Below are 25,157 nucleotides of genomic sequence, written 5' to 3'. Positions count from 1 at the left end.
GGACCAATCGCACGACTCCATTCTCTGCGCGAACCAATCAAATCATTCCAAAAATTCGCCCAGAGTGTACCTGATCCTAGCGTTACTTCCACTCCCCTTTCTCGTCCAAAGCTTGTTTTCGATAGTAACGTGAATACACGTCCGATTGTTCTCCCAATCAATTTTGCTAAATCGGTAAGTTTTCTCATTGATTTAACGATTGAAACTTGTGTCATTTGTTGCTTTCAAGTCCAAACTCTAAATTTGCGCAAAAATTTCAAAGTTTCGTGTGGTTTTAGAAGTGAAAACCGTGAAAATTTCTCTTCCCCGATTTTCATTGTTATGTTATAAGCGGCCGCCATGTTGTTTTCATATGAGTCATTTTACGTACGTTAGCGTAAAATGACCACCTGAGCCCAAATCTTCGTGACAATGAAATTTTCGCGCTTTGGGGGTTGAAATTGGGGATTTTCCCCCATTTTGGGGAAACTTGAATACATGATAAGCTTGCCAAGTATTGATTTTTTTGGCGGGAATGTCACATTAACGTAACGTGTTGAAGTGAGACGGAATGGCTCGTACGAAGCAGACTGCTCGTAAATCAACTGGAGGCAAAGCCCCCCGAAAGCAGCTCGCGACCAAAGCTGCGAGGAAGTCGGCGCCCTCCACGGGAGGTGTCAAGAAGCCTCATCGTTATCGTCCTGGTACAGTCGCTCTCAGAGAAATCCGCAGATACCAGAAGTCCACCGAGTTGCTGATCAGAAAACTGCCTTTCCAGAGATTGGTCAGAGAAATCGCTCAGGATTTCAAGACTGATCTTCGGTTCCAGTCTGCTGCCATCGGAGCCCTCCAGGTGAGAGGATCGATGCTGGGGTGACCTGGGGGTGGGGGGGTGGCAGAAAGACGGATATCTCCAGGGGGGATTTTCAAGTGTTGCACAATTGCATTGTTTTAATCTCTTTTTTTGTTTGGCATACAGCGATAATCGTGTCATCGTAATCAAAACATTATTTTACTAATTAATTTAAATATTTATTGTTGTCCTTGTATAAAAAATACCTATTATGGACCCGCTTTGAGTATAAGACCTACAAAAATAGCAACATTTATTATAGCTGCCTCAGCATTGAAAATCCGTTTCATTTCCAGGCCGCATTGTTGGTCTCTAATTACGTAATTTCCACCCAACAAAACATTCTATTTAAACCCGTAATTTAGGACCATATGGTGTTGTAAAAGGGTTAACATTACCCTAATTGTTAGATTTTACTTCCTCCTTTTGATTTAATCCACAAGGTGTTTATAAAAGTTTTAGCATCAAGGGTGGCTACGAAATGTCAAAGAAATTTGCCGCTCGTTAAAAATGTGGTTTTAGATTTTTCAACTGACACTTGTAGTTAACCTCAATCATAGAGCAAAGTAAGTTTTGAGAAGAAAACTCTTCTATTTGTGGTTTGCAACCTGAAAATCAAAAATTTGGACACAAAACCGTGACTGCAACGTCGTTGACGTTAAGTAACATAAATAATTTTCAAGATAGTTACATTCACTATGAAAACAAAGCGGCAAAGTGATGCACGACGGAAATTCCACAGCCACCCTTGATGCTAGAAACATTTATAATGTACAAGTTTTAATGCGATTTTTTTATGTGTGCAGGAAGCCAGTGAGGCCTACCTCGTGGGTCTGTTTGAAGATACCAACTTGTGCGCCATCCACGCCAAGCGGGTGACCATTATGCCCAAAGACATCCAGTTGGCTCGCCGAATTCGAGGAGAACGTGCATAAATATTTTCAAAATATTTATATCACCTTAGGTTACATTACGTTGTGTTTCCCCTTATCTTCTTTCGTTTTTATGTGGTTAATTTGATAGTCATGAACGTCACCGATGGTGTTTCTGAAGTGACGGTAAATGGCTTCTCTTTACAAAATTATACAGTAGATTTATTCTTGTAATCACTTTATCCATTAACTACTGCCCCTCGAGTTTAGAAGAGGAATTACATTGACGGCTTTATATTCTGCCACGTTTTAAATGTGTAGTTTATCGTAATTAAAGAAAAGTGTTCAAATTTTGTGGTTTAGTTTTGTTTATATGCAGTACATGGATAAATGTTCAATAGCAATTAAGGTATTGTAAGGTTTGTCTTAAGTTTTTTAGAGTAATTTGTAGGAAATCACTATTATTTAATAAAGGACTTCTGTATTCTCTCAGCGTATTATTTACGATTACATACTTATCACAACATAGGAACAAAAACAATTAAAGCTTGAGCGGGCCGATTTCAAGTTGCCTCGCCAACTTGAAATTGGCCCCTTAATACTAATCTAATCCAGTCGATTTACGAATGAGTTTCGTTTTTTATTTGTACGGCTTCGATTTCCAACTTATCTGCATGCAACAATCTCACATGCTCCAACAGATCTGTCTTAGTACCAAAAACCGCGCTACAACCCCCACACTCGTGCGTTTCCTCCTTCAACTTCAGGTGCCTATCATGGCTAGAATGCTTCTCCCACGACTTCTTATGCTTAAACTTCTTTTTGCAAACTTTACATTCGTACGGTTTGAACGTGGAGTGTTTAATCATGTGGTACTTTAGGTACTGTTTCACCCGAAATCGGGCACTGCAGATCTCACACTGGAACTTCTCCTCAGTAGCATGCGACATCTTATGCACGTAGAGTCTTCGATTGGTCTTGAATAACTTCGAACACTGGTCACATTTAAAGTTTCTTGCGTCACTGTGTATAGCCACGTGGTTCTTCAGGCTGCTTTTCGTGGAGTAAACGTTTCCGCAGACGTCGCACTTGTGGTTTCTCTCGCCAGTGTGCGTCACTGAGTGCGTCTCCAAGTTGTACCGCGAGCTAAACAACTTATTGCAGAACTTGCATTTGAAGCATTTATCGTGGGTTTTGATGTGGTTCCTCAGGAGTGGCGCGTTAATGAACGTTTTTTCGCAGAGGTCGCATTTGTGGACGTTTCCGTCTTCTTTGTGTTGCAACCTGACGTGCTCGCTTAGGTTCTTTTGTTTATCGAAGCTTTTGCCACAGAAGGAGCAGTTCGAGGGTTTTCCTTCGTTGTGTTGTTTGCGGTGCTTGGTGAACATCGCGCGATCGTAGAAGATGGCGTTGCATTCATCGCACACGTTGGGAATGTGGGCTCTTTTGATGTGGCGTTTGAGGCGGTATAACGAGGGGTAGATGCGCCCACAGTACTCGCAGGGAAACTTGAGCTCGCTGTGGGAGTTTAAGTGGGTTTGAAGAAGACGGTCTGTTGAGAACTGCTTGTTGCAGAGCTCGCATTTTATTTCCAAGCGCTGGCCGTGGCTCTCTAGGTGCTTGCGGTAGAGTTCCACGTTCTGGCAGTCTTCTCCACAGTGCTGGAACAAAAAAGAACGTCTTTCTCTTCGTTTTGGGGTTGAAACCAACCATACCTTGCAGCGGAACTCTTTGATGTTGTTGTGGGTGACCATGTGGCTCCGCAGAGACCCCAAGTTCCGGAAGGCCTTCGTACACTTCTTGCACGAGTAGCGTTTTTCGTCCGAGTGACATCGTCCATGTAACTTGAGCTGATTACTCGAAACGAAACTCTTGTCACAAATCGTACATTTGAAGGGTTTCAACCCCAAATGCATATTCATGTGAATCTCCAACTTGCTGATACTTTGGCACACAGTCTGACATATCTTACACGTCCTTTTCTCAATAAAATGTTGCTTCCGGTGGCTCCGATACTCCAGGAAGACTCGGAAGTCTTTCAAGCAGACGTTACATCTATAAGCGGTCGTTTCGTTGTCCGAGGAAGTCTTGGAGTCTTCGGTTTTTCCCCCAGCTTCGCTTTTAACCACTTGCAAATCCAAATTCTCATCACATTCGCTCTGGAGACTAGAAAAAGTTTCTTGTTCTTGTTTCACGAAGACAGTTTCATTGAAGGAACCCTCAAAAACCGCCTCCTTGGATTTGAGAGTGAAAATCTCAGTTTCGTACGAATTGTGTGGGGTTGGACACGCTTCCATTGCGACTCAGAGCCCCACGCTCTTACTCGACTCAAAAACGCGACATTTTTCAGACTTCAGGGGGCTTGAAGCGCAATCACCCCCTAAACATAACCTCTGAAAAATCAATAATCGGCGTCCTTGTGACGTCACGACTTTGTGCTCCTGCGAGCAAACTCCTCCGAAAGGATCAGACAAACTAGCAGAGAAGAAAAATCAAAAATTGCTCCTCTTTGCAGATAATCATTACTATTATTATTATTGTTGTGTTAATAAAAGCTGGGTAGGCAACCAGTAAAACACCCCCTTGGCCGCTCCGGGTACTTTCACGCCGTTCTTGCGCAGGTATGAAACAGGTTCTTGGCGTTTCCTCAAGCAGGTACCACTTTCAGAGTTGCGACGGTCGTACCACGTTCTAGCTCGTGAAAATTACCATGACCCGGAGTTGAAAAACTGTGTTTCTTTCGTGTGTTTTGTGAATCTCTAAAATGCCGTGCTCTGCTGTTACTCTGAGTTTGGCCACCATCACCTCCATCATCGCTGTAGCCTTGTTGGCCATCGCTTTTGCCACCGACAATTGGCTTTACATCGAAGTTAAAAGGACTAGTATTCAGGTGAGGAAAAAATGCTCGCAAACTTCGACTGCCAGCCACGCCAAGAAATTCCTCTAATTAGCCATTCTTGAGACGTCCTCAGGAATTTATGTGCGTTGCACGAGACGCTCACTTTCTTAAAACAAAAGACGTCGCTGATGGTACCGTTAGTTTACTGTTAAGGTAAATAGGAGGTCTCAACTTTCCGAATTTGTTCTTGAATTGGTAAAAACCGTGACGCTGCTTCTTAATTGGGCGCTGATTAAGAGAATTCTTTGGGAGTTGTCAAAACAAATGAATGTGCGAGGGTCGGGACCTTGAGAGCTGTGCTAAATCAGCATTTTATTGGTGAGGTAGTCTTCGGTAATGCATCACTTGTTTGTGGCGACCTTCAAGGCTGGGGCTTGTAATGAATTTCCGTCGATTTCCATTGATTTCAGTGTGGCGAGGCTGCAATATGGAAAAGGCGAGGAAAAAAAATGGTGCGTTTTCGATTTAAATTCATTGCTATCGGTTCCTTCTCTCGGTCTTTCTCTTTGTGGGGATTTTCTTATTCTTCTTATTCTGACTAAAAAAACTGAAATATGAGAATATTTATGAAAAAAAGGGAATTTGAGATTTTCAAGTCCCAACAACTACTGTCAAACTTGGTAATTTTTTTTTTCTCAGGTTTCCAGGCTGTTAGGCGTTCAAGGTGTCAATTCTTCAGGCTTTAGGCCTCCGAGACGTTCAGAATTATCAATTCTTGCAGGTTTTTTCCTCGCAGTTTAAAATCTCCGCAACTTTTACTTCAAATTTTCCACATAACTTTTCCTACAGTTTCAGATGTACTATTTAAATCACTGTGAAAACAATTCACTTCTAAATAACCATAATGACCTACACTTCGTCACGCAATGGTCATTTTCTGATTATCTTCTCGCTTTTTTGTTTTTGTGAGGAGAGAACCCACAAGATTAACTATAAAAAAATACCTGAGAAAGCTCAAAGAGTCCACGGGTGAAAACAATCAAATGCATGCAACATTTGCATCTTTTAAATATTTTGGTGATGATAAAGTCGCTATTTATCTACTTTCTCTGCGACTAAAAACAACAATGCTGCATTTCGATTATGTTACAATTGTCCACCCAAGATCATAATTTTTTATGGTGTAATTCGTTCCTGTATTGTATGAACGGAGTTTGGGGGACAAAAGACGATCGTGAAAGCGTCGAAATTGAATTTGTTACCTTTTTGAAGCAGCAGTGGCTTCTGGGAGAAATTTCACTTCACTTGGAACACCCTGTAGGGCTCGCACACTGATTTTCATGTCACTTTCTGGGGGGCCATGATACCAACCTTCTTAACTTAAAATTCCCAAACTCAGGATTAAACAACCTTAAATAAATAAATAACTGTCAAAATAACCATTTGCAACTTAAGGCGACTATAATTTTATGAAGAATTAGCAGTGCGTGCAGAAACAACTAAAGGTTATTTTTCCTGCAGAGAATTTTTGTAGGCGCCAAATTTAAAACGCGGTTCTCTGATTGGTCGGCCAGCAGAGTGAGTTACACAATATGTTGATTTTTTAAATTTCTCTGCAGGAAAAATAACTTGCAGTCGCAAACGGCTTGACTTTTCAATGTGTCAAATATTAAACTTTTAAAATGTCAAAAATTCTAGGAGAAATTGAAACAATTGAAACAAAAATTAACACAAAAAGTGACTTTTTAATGTATCAAATGTGAAAATTTAAAAATGGCAAAAATTCTACGAGAAATCAAGTAACATTTGAAATTAACACAAAAAGTGACTTTTCATTGTGTAATTCGTTCTTGTGTTGTGTGAATTGAGTTTTAGGGTACAAAAGACGATCGTAAAGTGTCGAAATTCAATTTGTTTGTTACCTTTTTCAAACAGCAGTTGCTTTTGTGAGAAATTTCACTTCACTTGGAACACCTTTTAGGGCTTGCAGACCAATTTTCATGTCAAATTCTGGGGGGACAATGATGCCAACCTTCTCATGTCAAAATTCCCAAACTTCAGAATTTTAACCTTAACTGTCAAAATTAACATTTGCAATCTAAGCCGACTGTAATTTTAGGAACCAACTAAAGGCTATTTTTCCTGCAGAGAATTTTTGTAGGCGCCGAATTTAAAACGCGGCTCTTGTGATTGGTCGGCCAGCAGAGTGAATTACACAATATATTGATTTTTTAAATTTCTCTGCAGGAAAAATAACTTGCAGTCACAAACGTCTTGACTTTTCAATGTGTCAAATGTTAAACTTAAAAAATTGCAAAAATTTTAGGAGAAATCAAGGAACATTTGAAGTTTACACTAAAAGTAACTTTTTAATGTGTCAAATATTAAACCTTTAAAATGTCAAAAATTCTAGGAGAAATCAAGTAACAATTGAAATTAACACAAAAAGTGACTTTTCAATGAATCAAATGTGAAACTTTAAAAATGGCAAAAATTCTACGAGAAATCAAGTAACAATTGAAATTAAGACAAAAAGTGACTTTTCAATGTATCAAATGTGAAACTTTAAAAATGGCAAAAATTCTACGAGAAATCAAGTAACATTTAAAATTAACACAAAAAGTGACTTTTCATTGTGTAATTCGTTCTTGTGTTGTGTGAATTGAGTTTTCGGGTACAAAAGACGATCGTAAAGTGTCGAAATTCAATTTGTTTGTTACCTTTTTCAAACAGCAGTCGCTTTTGTGAGAAATTGAGCCCAACCTTCTCATCTCAAAATTCCCAAACTTCAGAATTTCAACCTTAAATAAATATAACTGTCAAAATTAACATAGCCGACTGTAATTTTAGGAACCAACTAAAGCCTATTTTTCCTGCAGAGAATTTTTGTGGGCGCCAAATTTAAAATGCGGTTTTGTGATTGGTCGTTCAGTAAAGCGTGTTACACAATGCTGATTTTTTAAACTCCTCTGCAGGAAAAATAACCTACAGTGCCAAATGTCATATTTGACAATATTTTTTTATTTTTTATTGGAATCTCGATGAATTTGTTTTGGAAATTTTGAGACGACAAGGTTGGCATCATTGTCCCCCAGAATTTGACATGAGTATTTAAAACCCAATTTACAAAGCACCGTCATTAACGTTTGCAACAGGAACGAATCACACGATAAAAATTGTAAAAATTGTGACTTTAGCAACCTAAACCGACTGTATAAATCGCAGATCAAGGAGTTGCAAAAATCATGTAATAGTTGCCTTTAGTTTATGTAAATCGCACCAGTACCACATAAAAAATGTAACTGAAGAATTTCCACTTTCTAGAGACAAGGTTAATTGGTGCAATTTAATTACTCGTTGCGTATTATAGGATGAATTAGAATTTTTGCCGGTTACCATTTTTTTTGGGCCAGCTATGTGTTAATTCGACTTTTTTTTCCTAAGATTAGCAATGCAGAGTTCAAGAAAACCGTGGATTTTATTGTCTCTATGCAAAGTAATTCCCCACACCTGTCCTATTAGCCAAGGTGTCATTTCTGCATAAATTAAACCTTTTCATTGATGTTCCCGAAACGAGGTCATATAAATAATGACCCACAATCGAGAGGTCCATGCACTGTCCCCGTCGAAACGCATCAATAGATGGATTTTGCTTTTGATTGGATCAAAAGTGCAAATTTCGGTTCAGTGTCACACTCAACGGTTCCATCGACTCGATTATTAAAAATGTCACTAATAATAAGTTGATACAGTTAGAATTCGCGCTCTTTGCACACACAAGGAAAGGAATGTTATTAGTTGCGTTCAAAAACTGCTGTAACAATGCCCAGCCCAAGTTGCGAATGCCGTCCATTGCGTAAGAGAATGAATCTAGGATGCATTATTTATTCCAAAGTGGGTGCCTGTATGGTACGGAAATTTGCCCCAGGAAGTGTCGAGGTCAAGGACCTAGTGCGTGACAAGGCGTTTGAATTTCGCGCCGAGATTTCAAACGTTACGTCGGCGTGAAATGCATTCTTCATGGTTTTGTCCGAATTTTTCTGTTCGAGAAAGTGTCTTTTTCATCGTTTCGCATCGAAGGATCGATCAGTCTTTCCGTCTTAACCCACATAGAAAAACGGAAAATGTGCCAAAGGAAGACAACCGGTAGAATCAACGGGAAAGTGTTCCGTGCATTTCCGCTGAAAACATCGCAAAGTCGCGAGGAAAACTTTCTAGCCTTTTATTGGCTCGATGACCTAAACTGATTTACTCCTGGATTCTTAGTCAGGATGATTCGCACATTAATATCGGAACGTGATTCAGGCATTTATAACGGTTCATCTTGGCCTCACCTGTTAAGGAACTCGTTTTTTTTCAATGTTTGGTAATGGTGGACTGTGTCAGGCCTTGGAGGAATTCGTAATGATAGCAGTAGTTCCTAATTTAGTTTTAATTTGGGCCGGTTTCTGCTAGTTATTTCAAGAATGTAACGTTGCGGTTACTGAAGAAAACTGCCCGTTTCGCCCGCATCACACTCGATTTCGTCGCAAACTTTCCCACTAATGTAAATAATTTGATTTTCATTCACATCAGATTACAAGAATGCGCTTCATTGAAAGTGTTTGAAAAACCACATCCAATTTCGCGTTTGATCCACCATCGAAATCACCGAGCGATTCCTATACGCTCCATTTGAAGTGCGAAAACGAGAATTATTCATATTTGGAAAGTATTGTGGATTTCACTTGGTCACTCGAAATTGTCCGAGCGGAACAAGTGTTCGTTTATTAGCGACCTTATTGAAGGATTTTTCTGGTAATTACTGTAATGCAGCGCTTTCCGTATTTGTTGCGCAGCTGTGACACACTTTACGGAAATATTTTCCCAGGGGTTATTACTTCTCAAAAGTGGCATACACCTGACTTCCCCTAATTTCTCAATTATTTCCTTGTCATTTCGTCTAACTTCCCCTGGTTTTCTTGTCATTTTGTCTAAACTCCCCTTATTTCCTTGTGATTTTGTGCAACCTCTCCTTATTTCCTCGTAATTTCGTCCAACTTCCCCTGATTTCCTTGTGATTTCGTCTGATTTCTTCCCTAGATTTCCTATCGATTGTCCCTGGTCCTAATGATTTCCCGTTTTCTATTGATTTCTTATTGATTTTTTTGATTTCCTTGATTTCCCATTGAAGTTACATCGGTGCTACCATCCTATTTCCCGACCGATAAAATTTCCCTCATTTCCGAAAGTAAACAACCAGAAAAGGCCCAAATGCTTCAAAAATCCCTTGTTATGCAACTCAAAAATACCCAAATTCTGTCGCAAATAATACAAAATCAGGCATTTAACAATGTTTTCTATACTATACAGACGGTTTTTGAGGCTAAATTTGAAAATTAAAGGTCGAATAGCATAAAATAACAAGTTTTTATCAAGATCCAAATCCCAAATTTCCGTTATTTCCTTGTAATTTCGTTCAACCTCTCCTTATTTTTTGTGACTTCGCCTAAATTCCCCTGATTTCCTTAAGATTTCGTCCAACTTCCCCTCATGTAATTTTGTAAAACTTTTCCTGATTTCTTTGTAATTTGGTACATCCTCTCCTTTTTTCCTCGTGGTTTCGTCAAAATTCCCCTGATTTTCTGATTTCGTTGAATCTCTCCTTAGCTTTTGTAATTTCCTCTAAATTCCTATGATTTCTTTATAATTTGGCCCAATCTTCAACTTCCCTTTACTTCCTTGTGATGTTGTAAAACTTCCCTTGATCTCATCGTGATTGCGTTCAACCTCTCCTTATTTTTTGTGATTTCGTCTAAATTCCCCTGATCTCCTTGTTATTTCGTCCAACTGCCTCTCATTTCCTTGTGATTTTGTAAAAAATTTCCTGATTTCTTTGTAATTTGGTCAATCTTCTCCATTTTTCCTTGTGATTTCGTCAAAATTCCCCTGATTTTCTTGGGATTTCGTTCAATCTCTCCTTGGTTTTTGTGATTTCGTAAAAATTTCTTGTGATTTCGTTGAATCTCTCCTTAGCTTTTGTAATTTCGTCTAAATTGCTATGATTTCCTTATAATTTGGCCCAATCTTTACGTTTTTCTTTGTGATTTTGTCTGAATTCCCCTGATTTTCTTGTGATTTCGTTCAATCTCTCCTTGGTTTTTGTAATTTCGTCTAAATTCTCATGATTTCCTTATAATTAAACCCAATCTTTACTTTTTTATTTGTGATTTCGTCTAAATTCTCTTGATTTCCTTGTGACTTCGTCTAACTTCCCCTTACTTCCTTGTGATTTTGTAAAACTTCCCTTGATCTCATTGTGATTTCGTTCAACCTCTCCTGATTTTTTGTGATTTCGTCTAAATTCCCCTGATTTCCTTGAGATTTCGTCCAACTTCCCCTCATTTCCTTGTGATTCTGTAAAACTTTTCCTGATTTCTTTGTAATTTGGTACATCCTCTCCTTTTTTCCTTGTGATTTCGTCAAAATTCCCTTGATTTTCTTGTGATTATGTTAAATTTCTCCTTTAGCTTTTGTAATTTCGTCTAAATTCCTATGATTTCCTTATAATTTGGCAAAATCTTTACTTTTTTCTTTGTGATTTTGTCTGAATTCCCCTGATTTTCTTGTAATTTCGTTTAATCTCTCCTTGGTTTTTGTAATTTCGTCTAAATTCTCATGATTTCCTTATAATTAAACCCAATCTTTACTTTTTTATTTGTGATTTCGTCTAAATTCTCTTGATTTCCTTGTGATTTCGTCTAACTTCCCCTTACTTCCTTGTGATTTTGTAAAACTTCCCTTGATCTCATTGTGATTTCGTGCAACCTCTCCTGATTTTTTGTGATTTCGTCTAAATTCCCCTGATTTCCTTGAGATTTCGTCCAACTTCCCCTCATTTCCTTGTGATTCTGTAAAATTTTTCCTGATTTCTTTGTAATTTGGTACATCCTCTCTTTTTTTTTCTTGTGATTTCGTCAAAATTCCCCTGATTTTCTTGGGATTTCATTCAATCTCTCCTTGGTTTTTGTGATTTCGTCTAAATTCTCTTGATTTCCTTGTGATTTCGTCTAACTTCCCCTAACTTCCTTGTGATTTTGTAAAACTTCCCTTGATCTCATCGTGATTTCGTTCAACCCCTCCTTATATTTTGTGATTTCGTCTACTAAATTCCCCTGATTTCCTTGAGATTTCGTCCAACTTCCCCTAATTTCGTGTGATTTGGTAAAACTTTTCCTGTTTTCTTTTTTAATTTGGTACATCCTCTCTTTTTTCCCTTGTGATTTCGTCTAAATTCTCTTGATTTCCTTGTGATTTCGTCTAACTTCCCCTTACTTCCTTGTGATGTTGTAAAACTTCCCTTGATCTCATTGTGATTTCGTTCAACCTTTCCTTATTTTTTGTGATTTCGTCTAAATTCCCCTGATCTCCTTGTTATTTCGTCCAACTGCCTCTCATTTCCTTGTGATTTTGTAAAACTTTTCCTGATTTCTTTGTAATTTGGTACATCCTCTCCTTTTTTCCTTGTGATTTCATCAAAATTCCCTTGATTTTCTTGTGATTATGTTAAATTTCTCCTTAGCTTTTGTAATTTCGTCTAAATTCCTATGATTTCCTTATAATTTGGCCCAATCTTTACTTTTTTCTTTGTGATTTTGTCTAAATTCCCCTGATTTTCTTGTAATTTTGTTTAATCTCTCCTTGGTTTTTGTAATTTCGTCTAAATTCTCATAATTTCCTTATAATTAGGCCCAATCTTCACTTTTTTATTTGTGATTTCGTTTAAATTCCTTGATTTTCTTGTGATTTCATTCAATCTCTCCTTGGTTTTTGTAATTTCGTCTAAGTTCTCATGATTTCCTTATAATTAGGCCCAATCTTTACTTTTTTATTTGTGATTTCGTCTAAATTCCTTGATTTTCTTGTGATTTCGTCCTACTCCTTACTTCCTTGTGATTTCGTCAAAATTCCCCTGATTTTCTTGTGATTTCATTCAACCTCTCCTTGGTTTTTGTAATTTCGTCTAAATTCTCATGATTTCCTTATAATTAGGCCCAATCTTTACTTTTTTATTTGTGATTTCGTCTAAATTCTCTTGATTTCCTTGTTATTTCGTCTAACTTCCCCTTACTTCCTTGTGATGTTGTAAAACTTCCTTTGATCTCATTGTGATTTCATTCAACCTCTCCTTATTTTTTTTGATTTCGTCTAAATTCCCCTGATTTCCTTGTTATTTCGTCCAAGTTCCTCTCATTTCCTTGTGATTTTGTAAAACTTATCCTGATTTTTTTGTAATTTGGTACATCCTCTCCTTTTTTCCTTGTGATTTCGTCAAAATTCCCTTGATTTTCTTGTGATTTTGTTAAATTTCTCCTTAGCTTTTGTAATTTTGTCTAAATTCTCATGATTTCCTTATAATTAGGCCCAATCTCTACTTTTTTATTTGTGATTTCGTCTAAATTCCTTGATTTCCTTGTGATTTCGTCTAAATTCCTTGATTTCTTTGTAATTTCGTCTAACTTCCCCTTACTTTCTCGTGATTTTGCAAAACTTCCCATGATCTCGTTGTGATTTCGTTCAACCTCCCCTTATTTTTTGTGATTTCATCTAAATTCCCCTGATTTTCTTGTAATTTGGTCTAACCCCTCCTTTTTTCCTAGTGATTACGTCTACCTACCCCTGATTTCCCTAGATTTCCTGTCTCTTCCCCTGATGTCCTAATGATTTCCCCTCATTTTCTAGTGATTTCTTATTGATTGCCTAACGATTTCCCCCTCGATATTTTCCGTTCGCGGCGATTGACTATTTTTGCGTATTAGTGAAATTTTTCTTCGAACAATCATGGGAAGTTGAACATTCCCAGAATAAAACATTTTCGTAAAGACTTTCTAAAATCGAACGAAAATCGAGCGAATTTTTTCCTATTTTCCCATCCAGCCACCAGAACCGAGTTTGATAATCGAATTTGTTTGTTTTACACGCTTTTAAAGTGAAATTTATAGTTATTTCAATCGGGTTAAGGTGACCACACAATGGGAAAGATACTTGAAGGCTTCACCGCCTCTTTAACGAGTCTAAAATCCAAGAAATGCTTCCGATGACCACAAGTGACCTTTGCAAGTTATTTCCGATCTCGAACTGCCCCGTTGCACCCATTCATAACAATAAAAATGCGTAACAACCTCTAGATTTGCCACTTTCCGGTTAATACCACTAACAGTCTTCGGCATACTTAATTTTGAGATTGACCAGCGCTGTTATTAACTTCGTACTGTAAAGCATCGTAGCGTAAAATAGAAATTACACATCAACATCTGCCGCTATTTACGGATATGAGAATTAAAAAGGGACCAGTTCTGCAGTTGCAGGAATGTGTGAATGTCCTTGAATCGCCTACATCTGTGGTTAATTGCTGATTATCTGTTGCAGAATTATTTGAGCAAACATTCTGATGCTCAAAGTCAGGCTTTATTGGAGAGTGTCAACAGCAAGTATTATTACTACACGAGGACGAAAGGACTCTTCAGGATATGTTACCCGAAGGAGAGGCCTCCGACAGGTGTGTACCATTAGTAAAAGTATTTTTTTTCCTTTGAAAAACGCGCATTTTGCTCTTTCATCAAAGCATTTAATTGCTCTCTATTGTTCGCTCATTATGCAAGCGAGAAGTGACGAAATTCTTACAAAATCCGATTTTGGTGCTTTGCCCGGATGTGCCCCCAGATTTTTCTGGACGTAGTTTTATTACTCAATCACAAATAAAAGAATTTATGTCCATCTGTTCGACCTTTGGGTTTTGCGATGTCCTGAATCGAGAGAAAGTCGCGGAGAATCGATTCGAAGCGGCAATTTTTAATTTCACTTGGTCATTACGGTTGTCTTTTCCTTCATTTTAATTCCAACCAATTCCAGTGAAAACCTACTTGAGCCCTGTGGAGACCCACTGCAACAACATCAACTACTACTTATCGGACGACAGCAATGAAACTAGGGACTTTACCGACGATGCGTGGGCACGACTTCGTAAGTGTTTCCCCGATAATCAAACTTTACATTGCTCCGTTACACTTCCATTCTAACAATAACATATTCCATCCATTAGCTGTAGCGGTATATCTAGAAACTAGAATGAGTCTAAAGAACACAAGTGGAACAAACATCCGATTTTTCTTTTCCCAGATATGGGACGTTCGATGATTGCTTTGTTCAGCCTCGCCTTTGCCGCGGTCTTTGCGGCTTTCTGCACCGGAATCACAGGCTGCTGGAGGAGGTCCCCCAGCAACATCACTGCGACCGCCATCCTCATGTTATTAGCATGTAAGAACGATTTTTTGGCGCACTACTGTAAGAATTATGGAAAGTTGATACAGTTGAGCGGAATTATTGTTGGGAAATGGCAATAAGGAAGCGGAGAAAGGGCAAAATTAATCGTAACTAATTATTCTAATATGCGGTCAAGAAACGCAAAAATCAAATTACCTTAGATTGTTGAGTTGATCGAAATTTGATTGTAGCTTACCAAAGTGAAGTGTTGAAGACCCAGTTAACCTCTCAGGTTCGAAATTAACAATTTCTTTCGTTTTTCCGGCACTCACTGAAGTTCTAGACGAATTTCAATCTTTGAAATTGAACTTTTTCACTAGAAACGTCAACAGCCCATTTGGGCACCACTGTCGCCAACTGTCATTTGGGGTGTTTTGTATTCGCCAACATAAATTTTGAAAATGGATATTTAAAATAATTAGTGTAATTAGTATTGGCAGACTCGTGGATTTCAATTAAGAAGTTTCACTTGGACGTATCAATAATGGAAATGATCCCTTTCTCTTGCTTAGAAAATGGGAAAGTAACCGAGCAAAGAAAATAAGTGCGTCGCGGCGGCTTTGGAATTCGTGTTTTGGTGGTACCTCTGCGTTTTGACGTTAATTGAAGGTCAGTGTGTCTTCAACCAGTGACCTGTGACCTTCGCGAGTTTCTACGACATTCTATCTAAAAAATCCTTAATGAAATCATGAATATTAATTCCCAATCGCGTTGCAAAACGAGATCTTGTTCCTTTTCCATTTCACAATTCGTTCCACGTTGCTGTGAGAATGTTTTCCGAGCGATGTTATCTCCGTTCGCCACCTTTCATTCTTTTATGGTCTTTATCTCTGAGACAACGAGCAAAGCACGAACACTCGCCTTAAAGCAGATGACACCATAGAAAACAATGAAAGAGTCGTAACACCGTGGAACGTTGTGGAATTGACCAATGGTATTTTCGTCACAATGCTTTTTATTGTAGGTCTGTTGAGTGCCGGAGGAATGGGGCTGTGGCACGGAGTGGAGTACTACGAAAAAGAAAAAGTCGTCGGCGAGGAGTTTTACCAACAATGGAGTAATGTAAGTCGCGACTATAACACCCCCTGGCGTTTCTCGTTCTTGTTTTAACCATTCCAAATCTAGATCCTGCAGGAGAACACAGAATTTATGTACGACTGGAGTTTCGTTCTTGGTTGGCTCGGCGTTTTCACGTCGTTGGGCGCATCTTTCATGTTCTTCTTTGGCTCGTGTTGTCTCAGCACCGAGAAAGAGAAGGAACAATTGAACAACGTACAATACATAATGCCAGGTGTGTAATGTTTTGTTTATTTCGTAGGTTCTTCGTGACAATACCAGAGTCAACTATGATTGGAGTTACATGATTGCCTGGGTTGGGGTGGGATGGTCGTTGGTTGCTGCCATCCTGTTTTCTGGAGCCGCCATGTGTCTTCGGGGCGAAAGGGAACGGGAAGAAGCTATCAACATGCAGTACTTAATGCCTGGTAACTTTCGGGGTTCATTCTCATCGGAAAAAACGACGGTTTTGGGCAGAAAACCGACGCGTTTTCCTCTTTGTTAATCAATAACACGGGGCTCGTGTTAATATCAATAACAATTCTGAGCCCTGTTCATGTCGAGTCATGCTAATCCTACTTTCTTTAGCTTTGAGCTTTACTCTATGTAGTTCTCTACTCTCCTTCTGTTCTTTATTTTCTCCGTGTCGGCGACAAATCTCTTTGATTGTACTATAGGAATGAACGCATGACTTGTAATTAATTCAAAAGTAATAACAAATCAACTAAAAAGTAAAAAATCGTTGGAAAATAAACACAACTAACTCTCTTTTCTCGGTAATAAAAGGACATTTTTCAGTGTACCCACAAAAACAACAATATGCTTATGCGGGCTATCCCGTCCCTGCTCCTCAAGCTTATGCAGGGCCGTACTACACAACAGGATCAGCTTATGGACCCTACAACTACTGAAGAGACAACGATCCGATGATAGACTGTCTTCCATTGCTACAAACTAGTATTACGCGCGTTTCAAAACATCACAATGGGGGCACCCCATTTGTAAATAAGCGTCAATTAGGATATACAGGGGCAGGTTGTAAAATGACTGCGACATCTTCACCAATCTCTGCAGTATTTCTGTTTTGGGGCAACCTGTTTCATCTAACCAACAATATTTAAATTGTTTTATTGTAAATATATTGTCTTGATTAGAAAATTGCCATCGTTGCATTTCACAGGTGGGGGCGGAGCACGATGACAACCAGTGGAGTGAGGTATTCGCGTCACGTGACTTGATAGCAACCAATCTGGATGGACTATTACGGTCACGTGACCCGACTGGTTGTCCTGGTGACTCACTCTGACGTATTAAGTGACTTAATTAAGCTATATTTATATTATGAAATATTTGTATTTTTATATGTACTTACCATATTTAGTTTGTCATTTTGGAGGTTTTTGTTATCAAAAACGTTACAATAAAGTCGTAATTGTAAATCTTGTTTTATTAAAAAAAGTGGAGCAATCACAGTTCGTCTTTTTTGCCTTTGTCTCCTTTGCTGGTTTCGTACAGACACGTGGAGTCCCCTTCTTTTAGGGCCCTGTCTTGGCACAGGTACTTCTTGAGGCTCTCTTTTCCCTGGTGGTTGAAGTACCACTCCTCTATGTCCCCTTCATTCTGCTCCAATAAAGTCTCGCACTGAAACAAGACAGTTAAGGGGGTGTCATCACTTTTAACAAGCAACCTGTGTCTTCATGTTGGTCACCTCCACGCTGGGTTTGTCCCAGAGTTCATAGGGAATCCCCAACTCCACTTTCACCCCCTTATCAACCAACCCGTGCAGAGTTTGAAAGGTTTGGCTCATCCCCTTGGCAAATCTCGTACTGTCTTCGCGTTCCTTATGAATATTGTACTCTAGAATCCGATCACAAACCCCCTCAAGCGACTCCACTAGTCTCAACTCGGATTTTTTGTATTCTTTTTTTTTCTTGGGTTTCACGTCGTCCACCTCATAGCCAGTTTCGATGACTTCGGACGTTTTACCCGTTTCTTCCAATCTGCTCTCTAATTCAACAGCAAGGATCTTGCAAACTGAAAAAACAGAGATATAACCTCACTTTGTCGCGCCGATTTTAAAGTTTACCTTCACACCTGTTGGCGTATTTAACACCCTCGTCCTCTTCTGTTATCGAAAGAACGTGGGAGAGGCAAGTTATGGCGACAATCAAACTAATTTTTGCGGCCTGCATTGTTCGATTTTGCCCGTGTTATCGGTGGTCAGGTTGTAACCTCAAACTTAAGGTCGCTTGCTTTTAAAGAACTATTTGATAATGTGGAACGAAGCGATTGGTGCGCTATTGGAGCTACTGGGGGGTGGTTTGATGCAACAAACATTTTATGGTAATTGGGGGCTATTAAGGGTTGAGACAGCAATTTTCAAGGATACAGGGGTTACTAAAGCGTTTTATTGAGTTTCTTCCTTGAAATTGCTTCATTTCTCTAAGTGTTATTACCATTACGATGATAATGATGACAATTTCGCAACTGGAAATAATTAGGTAGTTCAAATGAACATTCAAAGTTCGCGCCGATAAAACGATTCACGATTGGTCAATCAAAATGTCATAAAAATATTCAAAATTCCCGCTTGACAGTAATTAAATTTAATGCAGTAATAATAAGATGCGAATAATCAACACAACAGTTTATAATGAATTATCAACGAATATCTTCATGTAAAGTCGGTGAAGTCTTCAACGGTATTCTTCTCCTCGCTGAACCCTTTCTGGTTCGACGCTTCCTTCAACTTCTTCACTTCGTCTATGACTTTCTGTCTCAGATGTTTAAGCCTCCTTAGCCGCTCCAACCAATTAGAAGCGTAAGGATCCTTGGCATGACTCCTCAAAGAATTGAGAACTGTAGCTGCCAACTAAACGATTTGTAAAAACCACGAAATGAAGATTTCCAACACTTACGTCAGCGTGAATCGCCAGTTGTCTTACTAAAATCGACACACTTTGATCCGACACGATGATAACTTCGTTCGAACCAATGATTTTAAGCAAATCCGATTTTACCTTAACTTCGACTTTATTACAGCCGTAGTCTAGTGGCTCCACGATTATATAAACCAGTGTGACTTGACTCTAAAAAACAGCAGAGAATTTGTACAATTGGTCAAAGATCTAAATACCCTAAAAGTGGTAACATCGAACTCTTGCCCACTGTTGTTGTAGACGATAACCGCGTTATCATTCCCAATATGCGCCTTTTTATGGTAACCGTTCGGATCCATGTCACGATTGGGCATCAAAGTCGCCACGTGGAACGCCAACATGACCAAATCATCTTGATGGGTGTACATGTATTTTCCATCAACCCCGCCTTGATCCACGCCGCCTAAATAAACATCCCGAGGGTTAACATCAGCGAGTCGGATTAGAGTTCCCAAGTTCTGGAGGAACTCCATGTATCTGATACACCCAGAGGTGTTTCTCAGGATGTCTGCTTCTTTATCCGCTTGTCCTTCGTTTATGTAGAGAACTCCGATTTTGTGCACTTCATAGGGGTACATTCTATCAAGAATGGTAACAGCGCGTTCGATTACCGGAGTTGGAGGGACGTACAAAGGGACTTCCCGACTGCTCCCGAAACAGGCACTGTAATAAAGTTGTAAGAAAACGAAACTGGGGTTTAGCCCACTCTTGAGGATCTCCTTCGGGACTTTTTTGGGCGGTGTTGGTTTCCGAGTTGACGTACTCATAACCGAAATCGTGTGTAAACGGTCTCTTTTTTCCGCCAAAGACAAGTCTTCACTCTTTCTGTTCTTTTCGAGTTTTGACGAGGAGGAGCTCTTCTGGATGTTGGGAGGCCCTGTAAAAAACGCTCGAAAACTCGTCGTACAACCCCATTTAACTACCGTCTTTCTCCAAGTGTCTCTGTGGTCTCGGTGACGTCTGAGTAGGACTATGAAGCAGCGGTGGTTTAGTCGTCAGAGGCTGCAAGTTCGCAAGATTGGGGAGATTGTTGGGACGATCGAGAATTTTCTCTTGAGATTCGTTCGGAAACGTCGGTTGCGAGTGCGTTGCGGTTTGATTAGGAGACGCAGGAACTGTCTTGTAGGGTTTTGGGGCTATCGCGCTTTCTCTGGGGGGTGAAGACCCCGGATAACTATAACAAGTCAAAAGTGACGGATGCTGGAGTTGTTCGAATTTAGGAGCCGCACTCTCCCCAGTCGGTGGACTCGTCCCTACAAAAACCCCAATCAAACGAAGAAATTCAGTGTTACCAACCCACCCATCCCGGCGATTTCTTCAGGAATCGCCTCGCAACTCACTCGCACGTCCTTCTTCTTCTTCGTAACGTCTTCTTCGTGGCTGTCGTCGTTTTCTTGCCTCTGATGAACAAACGGGTTTTTCCAATTCGCCATTTCTGGACTCGAGTTTGATCGGCGAACTGGATTCCTAGACCTGGTGCCGTCGTCATAGACGAACTCCAACTCGTCGTCGGCGCTGTCCCGGGAACTTTGCCTCGATAAAGACTGTTTGGTGGGGGAGCCTGGGACGCTAACGGGGCGACTACTCACTTCTTCAGTTTCCTCCTTTTCTTCAATGGAGATGGCCGAACTCGGCTCGAAGAACAAATCCGGCATGTAGAGAGTCGAGATTTCGTTCAATGGGAATTCGTAAATGTGTTGTTTGAACGAGACGGTGTTTTGTACTTTCATCACCCATGAGACGTTTCCTGTTGGTCTTCGGATGAGCACCTCCGCCCAGCCTTGGCACCAGCACGCACAAACCGCCGCTTCTTTCTTCTCGTCGCCGATCATCGTCGCCAACGACGCCGCATCGTACTTCACTTCTTCAGTCTTATCAGTGGAGTTCTGCCTCGCTATAAACGACTCCTTTTCTTCATTCCCGCTGTTACTCCTCGCGTATCTTGCAATCTTGCTGTTATTATGGGAGCTACAGAGCGACCAGCACTTGTCACAAACTCCATGTTTCAACACTTTTTCAGTGCACCCGCTGGTCGTGATGGTTATTAATTTATTCCCCAGCATCCACGACTTGGAGATGCCGCCATTGAGAAGAAACTCGGCTGTTGGTAAGCGCTTCGGCAGAGCACTACAAGGAGAGAACGTGTAACGCGCCATTAGATCAATACACGTCTCGTTGAGCTCTTCGTAGAATGTTAACACCGTCTGGTCTCTTGGACTCTTCTCGATGTAGGCGTTTTTGGGGTCTGGTTTCACCCGGCGGCGGGAACCCTGCTCGGTTAAGCTGGAGCTGCGTTTCCGGTCCGAGCTGTCTTGGTTTTGCGAACTTAGGCCGAGTTTGAACTGGTTGAGTTCTTGAAAAGGAACCATGACGTTGGTTTGCAGACCCTTTGGAGAAAATTAATACTGAACATCACTCGTTTCGTTTACTTACGCTGACTATGAACTTGACGAAGTCCTTTCTGAAGGGCAGGCGACATTTTAGGAACCACACGGAGATGACGTGATAAGCCAGAGACACTATGTAGTTGTCGTATTTGAAAGGGTTCGTGTAGGGAAGAGCGATGGCGAACACCGCCATGTACTGGTCTCCCACAAAGTTGGCAAAAACAGTGGGAAGCTGCGACAGAGCTGCAACTGAAGAGTTAACACGCGTCGACTTCCAAAACTAACTAACTTGAGAGGAATTCTAGCACCGGCATGGCGATGTAGATGGAAGCGGAAATTTTAGAGAGACGTAGAAGAACGTCCGGGAGCAACTTCATCATGGTTTCCCTCATATCCACCATGCAGATAGTCAAAGAGTTTATCGATTGTCGCGAACACCTAGGATCAACCCCCGTAGTCCTCGTAAGAGAATTTATCATCAACTGTTGGTGGACGGGATCGACGTGACTTCCATAGCACGACAGAGCCACAAGAACTCTAACCACAGCAGTTTGGAATTCCTGACGCTTCACTTTGGGGTTGATGCCCTCGACGGAATTCTGAGCTTTGGCTTGTAGCATTGAACACAAGACGTAGACAAGCGTGTTGAGATCGGGGTTCCCCGACTTTGTCAAGACTATAGCTTTGTTGCGCAACATCTCCGGGAGCTTGTCGAGGATACACTTGATGATCTCCCAGTCTAAAACAGAAGAGGAGTGACGGAAGAGGGAGGATGGCGCTCTCACCAGTCTCTTTCTCCAAGTATGAGAGTATGAGCTTGAAGGCCGCCTCTGTTGGTAAGTAAGTGATCTTACAAGCTGGAGTTTGATTGGGCGACGTCGTCGGAGGCGACGCAATGATAGGATCCACCGCCTTATAACTCGCGTACAGATACGGACTGTATTTAATTTTCTTGTTTTCAGGGTCAGGGTAGCCAATCCGACAATTAGAATCGGCGCGGATGCTCAACAAACATTCCCAGATCTGCAAAAACTGCATCAACCCCTGAAGTTAGTTTCGGTAACCTACCAAGATCCTCGCTTGATTGAGTTCTTTGACTGACTTCCCCAACTGTTTCTCCAGGAAGTCGACGAACATTTTGTGGACAATGACGGCGTGGTTTGATGGTAACTTGTGGATTTTGCGGGCAAAGACTTGGATTAAGCCGGGGATTAAAACAGTGATGTCTAAGAAGTCGCCGTCACCAGGTTGCTCGGAGATGGCAGACAGCGGCCGCATCAACAACTGGCAAAAATTCTTAAGCGGGTGATAAATAGTCGAAGCTTACCTTCTCAAGGATCTCCAGCAGCTCTATGCAGATGGTGTTGTGGTAGTCTTGACACAACTCCACTAGAAGTTTGGCAACTTCAGATCTCACCACGACGTTGTCATCAGCAGCGATGCCTTGCATGTGGGGGATGACGATATGATTAATAAGTTCGTCTTCATATTGCCTGGAAGAAAAAATGAGCGAAACCCGGCGCCTCCACCAAACTCACCAAACTTTTCCGTATAACTGAATGGTGTCTTCAAGGACACTCAACACTTTCAACCGGACGTTGGTCCTCACTTCCGGCTTGAAATAGCTGCCGAGCAAATTGTACAAATTCTGCAACCAGGCACTTTCAGTGGGTCTGATACTCTTAGATTGAAATTTAATCAATTTTAAGACACTCGTTTCGGGTCTGTCCCTCGAGCACTCCTGAATAACTGCAAAAAACTGGTTCATGGACCCCTTAAAATTACCGACTTCGATTAAATTCTCTATAGTATTCAGAATCTCGTGCAGAGTGACCGTGGTGGAGTTATTCGGTACTTCATTGGGGGCCAATTCGATTTGTTTCATTATATGGTGGATGATTTCCAAGATGATGTCCCAGGTGGGTTCCAACAGCTCCAATCCTTGTTTATTGATGAGTTTCTGGACTCCTATAATAACCTCGAGAGCTACAGAAGGATGGTTACACTTCACCGCTTGAAGTACCGATGGTAGGACAGAACTGGGAGGACAACATAAGTTTTGCATGGAGTTGATGTCCCACAGAGCCATGTAGATGTAAAAAATTGAGCCTCTGAGTAAACCTGCGTCTTTCTTCAGGCTCGGTTCTTGTAGAAAACGGCACATTGTGTAAAGGGTAGAGTGTCCTAAGTGGGTTCCTAACAAATTTTTCATGGTCTGGAAAAAAACTTGTAGTGCCATTTCAAAGTTGCAGATTTTGCAGTACCTTCCAACTCGCCGTGCAGTAACACTTGATGTTGACTGTCCTGCATAAAGTCCCCACAAACTGTGAGAGAGACTCTGGGGGCAAAATACTGTAAGCTACAACAGTGCCTAGGATTTGAAGACACATTATTACAATGGGAAATTGGTTGGTGTTGCAACAGAGGACACAGATGTGTCTAGAACAGAATAATTGAGCGAGTGAAGAGTGGAGTAGTGTGATTACTTCACATATCCGGTCATTGTGTACTCATCCAAATGGGGCGAATTGAACTTGATCACGTTGTCTAGAATCTTCAAAAATTCGTTCAGTTTCCCCACTTTGCTGACATCAGGGAACCAGTTGAGCAAAAACGGCCCAATTTCCTCCTCAAAGTGCTCAACTTCTTTCCCATCGTTGGTTAAAGCAGATAAGAGATCGACTCGTGGAGCCACGTCCTGGGGGTTATCATGGTGTTTAATAAACCGAAAAAACTGCGCCCTCATCACGTAGATCCTATCAAACTGACTCTTAATAATCAGCTGCAGAAAGTTAAAAGTCGCGTGTCGAACATCAGTGGGGTACTCTCTCAAAAACATGTCTTGAATGCAACTCCAGAGTTTCTCAACGCCATTCTAAAACTCCAAAGTTAGACAGTGTGTCAACAAGGGGGCTAAAACTACAGTTTCCAGACGCGACAAATGCGCACTGAGCTCTTTCATGGTCTTTACTCTGGTGTTCGTGGGGGAGTCCTTGCTCAGCTCATGGAGAATCTCGCTGGTTAGGATGAATTCACGGTTGGTTTGAACATTGGCTGGAAAGAAACGTGAGAATTTAAGGGGGAAGAGACGGTTTTACCTATTGGTTCTTTTTTCCGAAATAAGGTTTTGAGTTTTTCTTGAAAAGTCTTGTCTTTACTCATTTTGGTGTGTGGTTACATTAGAAACAAAAATAATTGGGCGCGAGCACTGCGATCAGCTGATCGGACAGTGGAGCTGAGACAGACTTGGCGCGCGTTTTTAAATTAATAAATTTTTAAAATGGTATGTACATTATTTGAATTTTCACAACTAGATTAACTGTTGCAAGCAATTTGTACCAGGATAAAACGTTTAATACAGTTTTTCTGGGTTACACGTCCGTATTTCGAAATTATGTTTCCAAATCTAATTTTGGTTATTTTTGGAGCAAACTTGGGTTATTGGGGCTCATTTTACGCAGATTTTCACGTGGAATCCAAAAAGGTACAATTCGTTAAGATCCGTTTAGAAATAACTGCGGTATGAGCGATCTAAGTTTTGGATATTGGATTTTTGAGTTAGAAAATTTTTAAAGCTCGATATCTTCGCAACTGAAAAAAATTTTGAGAAACGGTTTGCGCCACCGTTTTTCCCGGCTCATTCTACTCTAGAATAAGCCCTCAAAAGTCGAAGATTCGATGGTCAATTTTTCGGGCAAAAAAATTTGACTTGATTAATCGATGAAAAATTTTCAATTTTTCGTTTTTCGACTGCCACTCGTAAACTACAGGCCCGATCGATCTGAGATTTGGCCAGTCGATAGATCTCGAGTTCCTCTTTCGATCGATGTATAATTCAATAATACTTGACTCACTTTTCGCCCCGAAACAGCGTCTTGAAAATGACCCTAAAATCACCCTCTGAAAATCTAATTCGGTTATTTGTTGAGC

General features: G+C 40.5%; 5 protein-coding genes across 6 annotated transcripts; 2 read left to right on the top strand and 3 right to left on the bottom strand.

Annotated features, from left to right (window-relative positions):
• The first annotated feature begins 44 nt into the window (after positions 1-44).
• LOC148170805 (histone H3.3A) lies at positions 45-2,191 on the top strand. The gene is made up of 3 exons (XM_088041626.1): positions 45-174; positions 542-832; positions 1,639-2,191. Exons 2-3 carry the CDS (start codon positions 551-553, stop codon positions 1,765-1,767), a joined length of 411 nt encoding a protein of 136 aa, XP_087897752.1. The 5' UTR covers positions 45-174; positions 542-550; the 3' UTR covers positions 1,768-2,191.
• A 35-nt stretch (positions 2,192-2,226) lies between these two features.
• LOC148170804 (uncharacterized) lies at positions 2,227-4,352 on the bottom strand. The gene is made up of 2 exons (XM_088041622.1): positions 3,420-4,352; positions 2,227-3,365 (listed from the first exon to the last, which is right to left on the bottom strand). Exons 1-2 carry the CDS (start codon positions 3,999-4,001, stop codon positions 2,325-2,327), a joined length of 1,623 nt encoding a protein of 540 aa, XP_087897748.1. The 5' UTR covers positions 4,002-4,352; the 3' UTR covers positions 2,227-2,324.
• Positions 4,319-17,340, top strand: LOC148170803 (uncharacterized). Of its 2 annotated transcripts, none has more exons than XM_088041623.1 (7): positions 4,319-4,594; positions 13,952-14,081; positions 14,435-14,545; positions 14,702-14,839; positions 15,810-15,907; positions 16,164-16,329; positions 16,700-17,340. In XM_088041623.1, exons 1-7 carry the CDS (start codon positions 4,469-4,471, stop codon positions 16,810-16,812), a joined length of 882 nt encoding a protein of 293 aa, XP_087897749.1. In that variant the 5' UTR covers positions 4,319-4,468; the 3' UTR covers positions 16,813-17,340. The 2 variants fall into 2 exon arrangements, with proteins under 2 accessions (XP_087897749.1, XP_087897750.1); XM_088041624.1 differs by lacking the exon at positions 16,164-16,329 and adding an exon at positions 15,971-16,136.
• CNPYb (FGF signaling regulator protein canopy b) lies at positions 17,331-18,200 on the bottom strand. The gene is made up of 3 exons (XM_088041625.1): positions 17,988-18,200; positions 17,589-17,935; positions 17,331-17,542 (listed from the first exon to the last, which is right to left on the bottom strand). Exons 1-3 carry the CDS (start codon positions 18,091-18,093, stop codon positions 17,369-17,371), a joined length of 627 nt encoding a protein of 208 aa, XP_087897751.1. The 5' UTR covers positions 18,094-18,200; the 3' UTR covers positions 17,331-17,368.
• A 291-nt stretch (positions 18,201-18,491) lies between these two features.
• gig (TSC complex subunit tuberin) lies at positions 18,492-24,456 on the bottom strand. Its single transcript, XM_088041621.1, has 15 exons — positions 24,326-24,456; positions 24,151-24,281; positions 23,714-24,102; positions 23,492-23,666; positions 22,766-23,442; positions 22,555-22,720; positions 22,296-22,511; positions 22,013-22,250; positions 21,517-21,966; positions 21,274-21,470; positions 20,141-21,227; positions 19,764-20,093; positions 19,038-19,717; positions 18,820-18,990; positions 18,492-18,773 (listed from the first exon to the last, which is right to left on the bottom strand). Exons 1-15 carry the CDS (start codon positions 24,387-24,389, stop codon positions 18,576-18,578), a joined length of 5,169 nt encoding a protein of 1,722 aa, XP_087897747.1. The 5' UTR covers positions 24,390-24,456; the 3' UTR covers positions 18,492-18,575.
• Positions 24,457-25,157: the final 701 nt, after the last annotated feature.

The sequence above is a fragment of the Gnatocerus cornutus genome, chromosome 7 (assembly GCF_029298725.1).
Source record: "Gnatocerus cornutus isolate USDA-ARS CGAHR chromosome 7, icGnaCorn1.1, whole genome shotgun sequence".
NCBI lineage: Eukaryota > Metazoa > Arthropoda > Insecta > Coleoptera > Tenebrionidae > Gnatocerus > Gnatocerus cornutus.
Note: the sequence above shows the minus strand (reverse complement) of the source record. Positions and strands in the feature narration are given on the sequence as shown.